Source organism: Somniosus microcephalus, chromosome 5 (genome assembly GCF_052327205.1).
Source record: "Somniosus microcephalus isolate GS21.2 chromosome 5, FLI_Smic_1.0, whole genome shotgun sequence".
Lineage (NCBI taxonomy): Eukaryota > Metazoa > Chordata > Chondrichthyes > Squaliformes > Somniosidae > Somniosus > Somniosus microcephalus.
The window spans coordinates 236163384-236177542 of record NC_140991.1 but is presented as its reverse complement, the minus strand read 5'-3'; the positions used below and the strand labels follow the sequence as shown (position 1 = coordinate 236177542).

General features: G+C 45.7%; 1 protein-coding gene across 12 annotated transcripts in view; it reads left to right on the top strand.

Annotated features, from left to right (window-relative positions):
* Positions 1-14159, top strand: part of LOC147117609 (lysophosphatidylcholine acyltransferase 1-like) — a 309307-nt gene that overhangs the window by 153728 nt on the left and 141420 nt on the right. For all 12 annotated transcript variants that reach the window (XM_085988725.1, XM_085988726.1, XM_085988727.1 and 9 more), the window contains one exon: positions 7802-7914. In XM_085988725.1, coding sequence (XP_085844851.1) covers positions 7802-7914 — 113 coding nt within the window. The remainder of the gene's footprint in view (positions 1-7801; positions 7915-14159) is intronic.

Below are 14159 nucleotides of genomic sequence, written 5' to 3'. Positions count from 1 at the left end.
GTACTCTATCTGTGGCCTAACTCGTGTTTTATACTCCCTGCTCTTATATTCTATGCCTTGGCTAATAAAGAAAAGTATCCTGTATGCCTTCGTAACCACCTTATCTACCTGCCCTGCTACCTTCAGGGATCGGTGGACACTCACTCCAAGGTCCCTCTGTTCGTCTACACTTCAGTGTCCTACCATTTATTATGTATTCCCTTGCCTTGTTAGCCCTCCCCAAATGCATTAACTCACTTCTCCAGATTGAATTCCACTTGCCAGTTTTCTACCCACCTGACCAGTCCATTGATATGTTCCTGCAGTCTACGGTTTTCTTCCTCACTATCAACCATACGACCAATTTTTGTATCATCTGCAAACTTCTTAATCATGCCCCCTACATTGAAGTCTAAATGATTGATATATACCACAAAAAACAATAGACCTAGTAGTAAGCCCTGCTGAACCCCACTGTAAAAAGCCTTCCAGTCACACAAACATCCATTGACCATTACCCTTTGCTCCTGCCACTGAGTCAATTTTGGATCCAACTTGCCACTTTCACTTGGATCCCATGGGCTTTTACTTTTCTGACCAGTCTGCTATATGGAACCTTGTCAAAAGCCTTGCTAAAATCCATGTAGACTACATCAAATGTGCTACCCTCATCGACCCTCCTTGTTACTTCTTCCAAAAATTCTATCAAGTTAGTAAGACATGAAATAACCACAGAAAATGCTGGAAAAATTCAGCAGGCCAGGCAACATCCGTGGAGAAAGAGTCAACATTTCAGGTTGAAACCCTTCGTCAGGACTGAAAAAGCACAGGGAATGAAACAGATTAAAAGGCCAATTTGGGGGCTGGGAAATGGCGATGAAAGAACAAAAGAGAAGTGAAGAGACATTAAGAGGTATTCAAAATGAGACGAGATGGTGATAGGACTAGTAAAGAGACAAAAGACGGCTCTAGATTAGGTGTGAAATGCGCTGGCAGAATGAGAGACAGCTGCCATGTGGGAGAGAAAAAAAGGGGGGAGGTCACAAAACAAAGGTGTGGATAAAAAAAATATATAAAAATGTAATAGGGGCCGAGGTTATGATCTGAAATTATTGAACTCGATATAGAGTCCGGAAGGCTGTACCTCTTAATGTCTCTTCACTTCTCTCTTGTTCTTTCATTGCCATTTCCCAGCCCCCAACCTGGCCTGTTAATCTGTTTCATTTCCTGTGTTTTTTCAGTCCTGACGAAGGGTTTCGACCTGAAACGTTGACTCTATTTCTCTCCACGGATGTTGCCTGGCCTGCTGAGTTTTTCCAGCATTTTCTGTTATTTCAGATTTCCAGCATCCGCAGTATTTTGCTATCGTACTAGTAAGACACGACCTTCCCTTAACAAATCCATGCTGACTGTCCTTGATTAATCTGTGCCTTTCTAAATGATGATTAATACTGTCCCTCAGAATTTTTTCCAATAATTTGCCCAATACCGAGGTTCGGCTGACTGGCCAGTAATTACTTGGTCTATCCCTTTCTCCCTTTTTAAACAACAGTATAACATTAGCAGTCCTCCGGCACCACACCTGTAGCCAGAGAGGATTGGAAAATGATGGTCAGAGCCTCTGCTATTTCCTCCCTTGCTTCTCTCAACAGCCTGGGATACATTTCATCCGGGCCTGCTGATTTATCTACTTTCAAAGATGCTAAACTCCTTAATACTTCCTCTCTCACTATGTTTATCTAATCTAATATTTCACACTCCTCCTTAACTACAATGTCTGCATCATCCCTCACTTTTGTGAAGACAGACACAAAGTATTCATTAAGAACATTTGGGAGATTTGGGAGTCCCACCCTTTTTCTTTGTGATTCCTAACACTCACACAGATCTTAGTATCAGCTGCAAATTTGCAGATCGTGCCCCTAAAACCTACATCCAGATCATTAATACCAGTAGTAAAGAGTAGTTACTCAGATTGGCAAATGGTGGGAAGTGGTGTTCCACAAGGATCAGTGCTGAGACCACTGTTGTTCACTATATTTACGTAAATGATTTGGACTCTGGAATCGGAAGTACAATTTCAAAATTTGAGGATGACTATGATAAAATACAGGAAGAAATTAATAAACTTGCAGAATGGGCATTGTTAGAATAAAATTTTGCTGGACAAGATTTTGCTGGAAAAGACACAAACAACAAATTTGCTGACTGGGACTAATTGAATCACTGCACAGTGAGACATGCCACGCTTACACATGGCTGGAACAAAGTTCGTCTCGTGTCCTGACTGGGACTAATTGGATCACTGAGGACTAACCAGGTTCACTGGTATCCTATCATCGAACTAATCACTTGTATCCTATTCTCGAACTAATCACATTCCGCCGGGGAACAAGACGGAACGAAGACCTGAAGAGGCAGAATTGGCAACACAAGTGTGTAAACTCCTGACTGGAGGAAAATAACGATATGCGCTAATAAACGAATTGATTGGATGAATGTAAATGATCTAAAACCAACTTCTTGGAATTGTATATAAGCTCGGCACGTACTACAATCGGGGAGAAGGTGCTCTCGCAGACCGCGTGGTTGCAGACTCTTCTCCCAGAGCTCTGTCATTTAATAAAGTTGTCTCTCTTACTCAAAGTCTAGTTTCCGAGGAATCATTTTTCCTACAACAGCATGCAGTTGGCAAATGAACGCCAATATAGATAAATGTGAGGTAGTACATTTTGGTAGGAAGAATAAGAAGGCCACATACTCCTTGGAAAGTAAGTGTCTAAATGGAGTAGAGGAACAGAGATCTGGGGATACAGATACTGTACACAAATCACTAAAAGTAGCGATGCAGGTTAGTAAAGCCATTTTCAAAAAAGCAAACAAAGCACTGGGATTCATTTCTAGAGGGATAAAATTGAAAAGCAGAGAAGTTAAACGTGTATATAACCTTGGTTAGACCACACTTGAGTACTGTGCGCCTATCCTGCCAATTCATTGGCAGGATAGGTGCACTAGCGTCAGTGTTCTCGCTCAGGCCAACATCCCCAGCATCGAAGCTTTGACGACGCTCGATCAGCTCCGATGGACGGGTCACATCGTCCGCATGCCCGATACGAGACTCCCAAAACGAGCGCTCTACTCGGAGCTCCGGCACGGCGAGAACCCCAGGAGGGCAGAGGAAACGCTTCAAGGACACCCTCAAAGCCTCCTTGGAAAAAGTGCAATATCTCCACTGACACCTGGGAATCCCTGGCCCAAGACCGCACAAAGTGGAGAAGAAGCATCCGAGAAGGCGCCGAACACCTCGAGTCTCTTCGCCGGGAGCAAGCGGAAGCCAAGCGCAAGGAGCGCACGTTAACCCACCCACCCGCCCCTTCAACCACCATCTGCCCCACCTGTGAACGAGACTGTAGGTCCCGCATTGGACTCATCAGTCACCTGAGAACTCATTTTTAATGTGGAAGCAAGTCATCCTCGGTTCTGAGGGACTGCCTAAGAAGAAGAAGGAAGACTGAACAGTTCTGGCCTCCATATTATAACAAGGATATAGAAGCACTAGCGAAGGTGTAAAAAGATTTACTGGAATTATATCAGGAAAGATTGAACAGGCTGGGCTCTTTTCTCTAGAAAAGAGAAGACTGAGGGGTGACCTCATGAAGAGATATAAGATTATGGAAGGGTTTGATAGGGTAAACGCAGAGAAGATGTTTCCACTTGCAGGCGAGACCAGAACTAGGGCCCATAAATATAAGAGTCACTAATTAATCCATTAGGGAATTCAGGAGACACTTCTTTACCCAGAGAGTGGTTAGAATGTGGAACTCGCTACCACAAGGAGTGGTGGCGGTGAATAGCATAGATGCATTTATGGGGAAGCTAGATAAACTTAGGGCGAAAGGAATAGAAGGATATGTTGATGGAGTTAGATGAAGGGTGGGAGGAGGTCGTATGTAACATATAAACACCAGCTTGGGCCAAATGACCTGTTTCTGTGCTGTAAATACTTTGTAATATTACATTGACTGATTAGCCTGGTAGATTAAGGCTGTCAGTTTGAGTATTGCACTTTTCTGTATGCATATTTGATGTAATCATTCAGATCTAGTTTTACAGAAGACTGCTGATATTGCAGTAGCATTGTAGTTTTATCATTCATTTATTAGCTGGAACATCAGAACTGAATTGAACTGGAGCTGGTTCAATCTGACAACAGATTATTGTGAAATATGCTGAATGCCTATTTAATTGGGATGATTATTTTGGCCAAATTAAAGATCAATTGAAATAAAAAAACATTGCTGGAAATAGACAATGGACTAATTAACATCTGAAAGAGGTTAACATTTCAAGTCAGACCCTCCCATTATTTTCTGTTTATTTTTGGATTTGCAGGTCTGGTCATTATTTGTTCTGATTATTACAATGCTTTGAAAGTGTCCTTTTTCTAAATAATTTTTGGTTCTGTTTGTATAATAAAGTTACGAATATCCATAACGGCCTGGATTTTGAGGCGAGTAGTGACGGCGAAATGTCAGTTTACTGTAACTTCAGAATTTAGCGCATGCGCATCTAAATGCAGAAATCCTGAAGTTGCAGTCAGTCATTCACTGCTCCAACACAGGCTGCGCTGTGGACAACGCCCCCCCCCCGCCCCCCAATAGCCGGCAATCCGAAAATCAGTGACGAAAACTTGAGCTTTTCCGTGCTAATATCACCATTAAATGTTAAGCCTTGTTGGAATGGGTATAACTGATGTTTTAACAGGGTATTGACAGCTGAACAACCGTTTTGGCACTGAAAATAATTTTTATATGTGTGGAATGTCAAATTTCTCCATTATGATAACATTTACTAGATTTAAAAAAAAATTACTTTTTAAAGTTTGTTCATTGATTTCAACTTCTTCCTTAACCCCATGTTTGTGTCCCAATCTTTATTTTGCTCTCTAACATTTTTAAAAAGTGAAGATAATCATTGCATTTCATTTCCTGGTTTGCTGTCTGAGAATTCTTCAATGTGATTGGCTGCTTAGACAGTTTGGTGATGTCACGACTGCATCGCATTAGGAATCCCCTATTGAAAGCTCTACAATCAATTACACGTCGAGAAACTTAAAGTTTTTGCGAAATCTGTGGTCAGCTTTCTTAGAGGTCTGCGGCGTGTGCCTTCGCTTCGTCACTGACTGCAAATTAGGGACAACAATTGCTATACCAAAGTATAATTTATAATAAGGTAACAGTATGCCATCTTCACTATCCAACTTGCAGCACTATCTAAATGAGAAACATAGAAACATAGAAGATAGGAGCAGGAGTAGGCCATTCGGCCCTTCGAGCCTGCTCCGCCATTCAATGAGATCATGGCTGATCATCCAAATTCAGTACCCTGTCCCTGCCTTCTCCCCATATCCCTTGATCCCTTTAGCCTTAAGAAATATATCCAACTCTTTCTTGAATATATTTAATGAACTGGCCTCCACCGCCCTCTGTGGCAGAGAATTCCACAGGTTCACCACTCTCTGGGTGAAGAAATTCCTCCTCATTTCAGTCCTAAATGGCTTACCCCTTATCCTTAGACTATGACCCCTGGTTCTGGACTCCCCGGCCATCATAAACATCCTTCCTGCATCTAGTCTGTCCAGGCCTGACAGAATTTTATAGGTTTCGATGAGATCCCCTCTCAACCTTCTAAACTCCAGTGAGTATAAGCCCAATCGACACACAATTTCTCCTCATACGTCATTCCTGCCATCCCAGGTATCAGCCTGGTGAATCTTCGCTGCATTCCTTCCATGGCAAGAACGTCCTTCCTCAGGTAAGGCGACCAAAACTGCACACAATAGTCAAGGTGCGGTCTCACCAAGGCCCTGTACAACTGTAGCAAGACATCCTTGTTCCAGTACTCGAACTCTCTTGCTACGAAGGCCAACATACCATTTGCCTTCTTAACCGCCTGCTGCACCTGCATGCTTACCTTTAGCGACTGGTGCACAAGAACACCCAGGTCTCTTTGCACTTCCCCTTCTCCCAATCTATTGCCATTCAAATAATAATCTGCCTTCCTGTTTTTGCCACCAAAGTGGATAACCTCACATTTATCCACATTATAGTGCATTTGCCATGTTTCTGCCCAATCACCCAACCTGTCCAAATCGTACTGGTGTTTCACGACATCCTCCTCACAGCTTACCCTCCCACCCAGCTTTGTGTCGTCTGCAAATTTGGAGATATTACATCCAATTCCCTCGTCCAGATCATTAATATATATTGTGAACAGCTGGTGTCCTAGGACCGATCCTTGCGGTACCCCACTAGTCACTGCCTGCCAGTCGGAAAACGACCCGTTCATTCTAACTCTTTGCTTTCTGTCCGCCAACCAGTTCTCTATCCAAGTCAATACCTTGCCCCCAATCCCATGTGCCTTGCATTTATGTTCAACCTTTCAGCATAGCAAAATATCCTAAAGCACTTTACAAAAAACATAATTCTCTCTAACCAAACTATTGTCCAGAGCATTAAGATGCAAATGGATCACAGAATTTGTAATGGATTGACATTTTGTAAATAAAATGAGGTCAACGGCCCGCACCAGAATCCAGAGGAATTTCCAGTGGGAGCCCTAAAGCACAGTGAAGAATATTGGATTTCCCATGTTGCATTTAACTTGCACTAAAATAATAGGCCAACGTGGTTGGACTTACAAATCACTATCTCTCCTACAAGATCACCAACACCCAAGATTTCAATGATGGTTTACTAGGTATGGTGGGTGGGATATTTGCCCTACATAAATAGTTACCAGTGAAGATCTCTTGTGCTAAAACTGTTACTGTCTCACACATCAGAAATTTGAGTAATATCCAAAGCCTTCTGAGGTGGGTAGGGTTCACTGTTTCCATGAAAGACGAAGTACAGAATATTAAAGAACAAGTAACTTTCTGAATGAAAGAAAACCAAGGTCTTCTGCCTATTGGCTCATTGAAGGGCATTGGATGGTAGCTAGAAAGTGTCGGACCTTAAATAATGGTTAAAAAAAAAAATCACTAGTTTTCAGGGGAACAGTAGAATCATTCTTAAGCAATTGAGAGAGACATTACTAGTCTTATGCCAAGTATTAACTTCCCTTTCTTCACTCTCCCCTCATGAAACTGGGAAGATATAAATTGTGGCCTAATAATGTAGATAGCCCAATAAAATACGAAAATGCAACGATCCTACCATGCACGAGTGTCCCCATTAGTAGATGTGACCATGTCATTGGCTAATGATAGAGCACTGGGGTCACTGGAGTAAGAGTAGGAGTAGAGTAACAACACTGCTGTTTCATTCTAAACTGTGACTGCATGGATGCAATCTAACATCAAGCAAATTCTATTTGATTATATTTTTTAAAAGACAGGTAGTTTATAGTATATACGAATATTGTGAAAAAAGTGCCTCCCACAAATGAATCCTATTTGCTGTGCTGTAAACTTCTATGGATCTGGTGCTCTAACTGCCCCGTCACAGAAAGATGTCTGCTGCAAGCACATACAGAACCAGGAAACAACATCAGTAGCTTCCAATTGTTGCTTTTCAGTAACGATAGATTTATGACTGCATGATATGGGCAAAACAGGTTATTGTAATAAGGAATATATCCTTGTCAAGTGTAATATTGTGATATCCCTGGTTATAATTAGCTCAAGAATATACTATTAAAATCTTGAAATCATACAAGGTGCCTATTTTCAATTATTCTACAGTGGATAGCACTGTGAACCACACAGGTTTCTCAAGCTTTTGTTTAATTTAACTGAGTCTTGTGACATTTCTTTCACCAGCTTTGATCAAGTACATTCAGCCAGTCTTAGTGTCTCGTTCAGACCAGCATTCCCGCCGGAAAACAGTTGAAGAAATAAAGCAAAGAGCTCTGTCTAATACCAGATGGCCACAGGTGAATTTTTATTTTGTCTACGTTTATTACAACTCTGTCGAAGTTTACACACATATTGCTGTGTGCGCATATGTGATGTAAATAAATATATATATTATATGAAACAAAGTGGAAATGCACAACAGGTTAGTCAATACCTGAAAAAAAAGCTGGTATAATGTTGGGAGTGAGGTACCAAGATTCACTTCTGACTTCTAGCAATCAGTTTTTCTTTTTAATCTCTCATATTAGAAGCTTGATATTTACTCTCAACATCATGAGAGCTGGGCAGTTCTGAGACGTGGATCAACTTGGGGTGCATTTACTGCAACTTTTGAGTTGCTGGAAAGCGGTTTAATCTATCTATATATATATATATATATATATATATATATATATATAATATATATAAGTTGCTGGAAAGCGGTTATATATATATATATAGGATCTGTCTGTCTAATCTGTCTGTCAGTCTGTCCTCCGGTGTGCGTCTGTCCGGCTATGCGCTCGAAAGTTATAGAGCGTACCTACGCGTGCGTTACGTCAAAAGAAAGCTTACCGTTCCAAAACGGTCGTAAGCTTATTTACGTTTCGGCCGGACAAAAATTGCGCCCGCGGTATCCAGAAAACGTTCAAAATTCCGCTCATTAGCATCTCATTATCCGCTCATTAGCGATAGTGACCTCGAAGTCAACCAATCGTACGCCGGGTTCCTGGCGCATGCAGGCGGGCCCTCCTACAGTCAAGTGACGGGACGATTGACCAACCCTACGCTTTGGTGACCTGACTGTGTGGGCGGGCCATATCGTTCTGAACCGAGGTGAGTCGCCGCCATCTTGATTCCAAACTTTTCATTTCTTTTTCCCGCTTTCTGCGTGTTTCTTTTCAAATCTACATTTCCAGCAAAAAAAAAGTTGCTTTTAAAAGACAAATTGTTTTTTAAAAAAGTTAATTAATTTGTAAATCTTCTGTCTAACCTCTATAATTTTCCTACCTTTCACCGTTTTCCAGGCCTCAAAGCCTGGGCGTCTGTTGACCAGCCACGCCCAAGCTAGGCGCCTCCCGTCGCGATCGACAAAAGCCCAGCGATCGCCGCCATCTTTGTGAAGGCTGGAGGGGGCGGGCCTGAGCCGAGCGTCGCCACCGCCGCCATCTTAGTAAAGGCGGGCGGGGCGGCAGTCAGCGTCCGCGTCATCTTCTGCCCGGAGCGCAACTTGAGTCAGGCCGGGCCTCACGCGGTAGGTTGCGCGGTGGCGTCTCGCTGGTCTTGAAGCCGGCGGGGCTCGGGAGAGCGGGTGGGCGGGGCTCCAGAGAGCGGGAGGGTGGGGGGCGGGCTCGGGACATCGGGGGGCGAGGCTCGCGACATCGGGAGATAGGGGGGCGGGACATTGGGACACCGGGGAGCGGGACATCGGGGATTGGGGGACGGGACGACGGAGATCGGGGGGCGGGGCTCGGGGACTCCCCTTCCCCCTTCTCCCCCCCCCCTCCCCCTGGTCGCACGCGCCCTCCCCCCCCCCCCCCCCCCCCCCCCCCCCGGTCGCGCGTGCTCTTCCCCCCCCCCCCCCGTCGCGCGCGCTCTTCCCCCCCCCCCTCCAGTCGCGCGCGCTCTTCCCCCCCCCCCTCCAGTCGCGCGCGCTCTTCCCCCCCCTCCAGTCGCGCGCGCTCTTCCCCCCCCCCCTCCAGTCGCGCGCGCTCTTCCCCCCCCTCCAGTCGCGCGCGCTCTTCCCCCCCCTCCAGTCGCGCGCGCTCTTCCCCCCCCCTCAAGACGCGCGCGCTCTTCCCCCCCCCCTCCAGTCGCGCGCGCTCTTCCCCCCCCCCCCTCCAGTCGCGCGTGCTCTTTTCCCCCCCCCCCCCTCCGGTCGCGCGCGCTCTTCCCCCCCCCCCCCCCTCCGGTCGCGTGCGCTCTTCCCCCCCCCCTCCGGTCGCGCGCGCTCTTCCCCCCCCCCCCCCCTCCGGTCGCGCGCGCTCTTCCCCCCCCTCCGGTCGCGCGCGCTCTTCCCCCCCCCCCCCCCCCTGGTCGCGCGCGCTCTTCCCCCCCCCCCCCCCCCCTCCGGCCGCGCGCGCTCTTCCCCCCCCCCCCCCCCTCCGGTCGCGCGCGCTCTTCCCCACCCCCCTCCAGCCGCGCGCGCTCTTTTTCCCCCCCCCCCCCCCCCCCCCGGCCCCCCAGCCGCGCGCGCTCGCTCTCCCTCTTCCAACAACAAGATGCCCTCGAAAAAGCCTCGGCACCGCCGGGCACTCCAGCTAGTTGACAATAAAGCTGCAGTGTAAATCCAGAGTTGGAAACTAACCTGACCTCCCGAGAGGAGGTTGTCTCACTGCTTTGGTTTAACATTGCATGGAAAGTAACTCCAGTGCAGTTTAACTGTTAAAAGTGCTCTTCAACACTTTTTTCAACCTACCTACAGTTGATTTTAAATGTGTTCCATTTTTTCAGAACATTTAAATTTTAACTCCCATGGGGAGAGCAGCATTACACATGTAATTCTGATGAAGGGTAAACGCCCAAACTTGTCATTTCTCTTTACAGATGTTGCCTGGTCTGTTGTGTTTTTCCATCATTTGCTGTTTTTAGTTCAGATTTTCTCTCTAATGTGGTACTATCTGGCTGAAAGCCACACTGCAACTACAGGTCTCAGACTGCACCATAAATGCACCCCTCAAGGCCACAATATTAAGTTCTGGACCGTGTGACTTTTAAATTCCAAGTTGTTAAAGTTTTTGTTTTTAAATATTTGGACACCTAAGTTATTCCGACTTTGAATCTTAATGTTTGAATTTCACCATTTCAAATCCCTGATATCTTGGGTCACAGAATACTGTATATTGACCTTTCAGTGCTGTGAGGAGAGTGATGCTAGTTTGATAGACTCATCAGAAAGTTTTTGAACACCATCTTACTTTAGCAGTAGATATTTGTAAACTATTGAGGGTGTTAGATTTTTGGGTATTCACTGTAGAGAATTTTTCTTGAGTGTAACATCTCTGACTTCTTGCAAAGGTAAGCCCCGAGTCCCCTAGGCAAATCCTTACTCCAGTTGAGCTAGAATGTGTCTTTGCCTGCCCAACAGCTAGGTCATAGAGTCATAACGGCATAGAAGGAAGCCATTCAGCCCATTGAGTCCTTGCCGGCTCTCTGCAGAGCAATTGAGTCAGTCCCATTCCCCTGCTCTATCTCCATAGCCGTGCAAGTTTATTTCCCTCAAATGCCTATCCAGTCTCCCCTTGAAAAGATTGAGTGTCTCCACTTCCACCACTTCCGTCGGCAGCGAGTTCCAGGTCCTCACCACTCTCTGCGTAAAAAAGTTTTTCCTCACATCCCCCCCGTATCTCCTGCCAAAAATATTAAATCTGTGTCCCCTAGTCCTTGTACCATCAACTAGTGGGAACAACCTTTCCCCGTCTAGCCTATCCAAACCCGTCATAATCTTGTACACCTCTATCAAATCACCCCTCAACCTCCTTTGCTCTAATGAAAACAAATCCAGCTTCTCCAACCTGTCCTTGTAGCTAAGATCCTCCATCCCTGGAACCATTCTGATAAATCTCCTCTGCACCCTCTCAAGGGCCTTCACATCCTTCCTAAAGTGTGGTGACCAGAACTGGACGCAATACTCCAGTTGTGGCCTAACCAGCGCTTTATAAAGATTCAGCATAACTTCTCTACTTTTGTACTCAATACCTCTATTTATGAAGCCCAAGATCGCAGATGCTTTGCTAGCCACTCTCTCAATATGTCCCGCCACCTTCAGGGACCAATGCACATTAACTCCCAGGTCCCTCTGTCCCTGCACACACTTTAAAACTGTGCCATTAAGTGTATATTGCCTCTCCCTGTTCCTTCTGCCAAAATGCATCACCTTACACTTCTCTCTCAAATTCTATCTGCCATTTGTTTGTCAATTCTGCTAGCCTTTCTATGTCCTGTTGCAGTCGATTGATATCATCCTCACTGTTGGACACCAAATTGAGGGTGTGGCAATCGACAAATTTAGAAATTCTACTCTGTATTACAATATCCATGTCATTAAAAAAGCAGTGGCCCCAGCACTGACCCTTGGGGAACACCACTGTCTACCATCCTCCAGTCTGAAAAACAGCCATTTACCACAACTCGCTGCTTTCTGTCCTTAAGCCAATTCGTTATCCAAGCTGCCACTGACCCACCTGTTCCATGAGCCTCAATTTTGTTAACCAGCCTTCTATGTGGTACTTTGTCAAACGCCTTCCTAAAATCCATGTAGACAACATCTATTGCATTCCCTTCATCGATCCTCCCTGTTCATCAAAAAATTCAATTAGATTAGCCTTTTATAAATCTGTGTTGGCTCTCCTTAATTAGCTTAAACCTCTCCAAGTGCCCATTAATTTTTTCCTTGATTATTGTTTGTAAAACTTTACCCACCACTGATATTAAACTGACTGGCCTGTAGTTACTAGGATTGTCCTTGCACCCTTTCTTGAACAATGGTGTCACATTTGCCACTTTCCAATCCTTAGGCACCTCCCCCACATCTAGGGAAGATTGGAAAATTATGGCAAGCGCTTCCGCTATCTCCTCCCCAATTCCCTTAGCAACTTGGGATGCAAGCCATCTGGACCAGGCAACTTATTAAGCATACCCAGCCTTTCTAGTACATCCTGTCTATCAATTTTCATCCCTTCCATTGCTTCTACCTTTTCCACTGCTACTGATATTTTGCCAGCATCCACCTCCTTAGTAAACACCGATACAAAGTACTCATTGAGTAATAATAATAATAATCAACTTTATTGTCATTGTTAGTGCACAAGTGCAGTACAACGAAATGTAGGCTTGCGGCTCCCGAGAGTGTACATTTAGATTAAGACATTTAAACATTCAACAGTCATTTGTCTTGTAATACATTAACATAAACATAACCATAATAAAGTGCATTGGCAGATGTGCAGGCTTTAGAGTTTATTTGTGGAGTTCAGTAGGATGACAGCCCTGGGAAAGAAGCTGTTCCTAAATCTGGTCGTTCGGGTGCGAATGCATCTGTAGCGTCTCCCAGATGGCAGGAGGGCGAACAGACTGTGGCTGGGGTGGGTAGGGTCTTTGATGATGGACCGTGACCTCCGTAAACAGCGTTTCTGGTATATTTGCTCTATGGTCGGTAGCCGGGTGCCGGTAATGTGTTGGGCAGTTTTGACTACCCGCTGCAGGGCTTTCCGGTCATAGTAGCTACAGCTGCCATACCATACTGTGATACAGTTTGTCAGGATGCTCTCTATTGTGCAGCGGTAAAAGTTAGAGAGGATCAGGGGTGACAGGTTACATCCCTTCAGCTTCCTTAGGAAATATAGGCGCTGCTGGGCCTTCTTCACCAGAGAGGAGGTATTGAGGGACCAGGAGAGGTCTTCTGTGATGTGGACTCCGAGGAACTTAAAGCTGTCCACCCTTTCCACCACAGCCCCATGGATGTGGATGGGGGTGTGACTTCCGCCTTTAGACTTCCTGAAGTCCACAATGATTTCTTTGGTTTTCTTGATGTTAAGGGCCAGGTTGGTATCGGCGCACCACTTCACGAGATGCTGGACCTCCTCCCTGTAGGCTGACTCATCGTTGTTGGCGATCTGGCCTACTACCGTGGTATCATCCGCAAACTTGATGGTGTTGGAACCATGAACAGCCACACAGTCGTGGGTGAAGAGGGAGTAGAGGAGGGGGCTCAGCACACATCCTTGTGGAGCCCCTGTGTTCAGGGTCGGGGGGGGGGGGAGGTGTGGTTACCTAATTTGACAGACTGGGGTCTGTTTGTTAGGAAGTCCAGGGTCCAGTTGCAGAGGGAAGTGTTCAGGCCAAGAGTGTGGAGTTTGGTGGCCAGCTTGTTGGGGACGATAGTGTTGAATGCTGAGCTGTAGTCTATGAACAGCATTCTGATGTAGGTCTCTTTACCATCTAAGTGATTTAGTGTAGAGCAGTTGTGATTGCATCCTCCGTTGATCTGTTTGCACGATAGGCAAACTGGTGTTGGTCAAGAGAGGCGGGAACACTGGCTTTGATGTGAGCCAGGACCAGTCTCTCTCAACACTTCATTATGATGGGTGTGACTGCGACAGGTCGATAGTCGTTCAGGCACGTCACAGCCGTTTGCTTTGGCACAGGAATAATGGTAGCGGTCTTGAAGCATGTAGGGACTACTGCCTGAGCCTTGCCCTGCACCTCTAAGCATATAACACCTTCTTTGTCTCTAATAGGCCCCACCCTGCCTCTTACTACCCGCTTACTGTTCACATGCCGG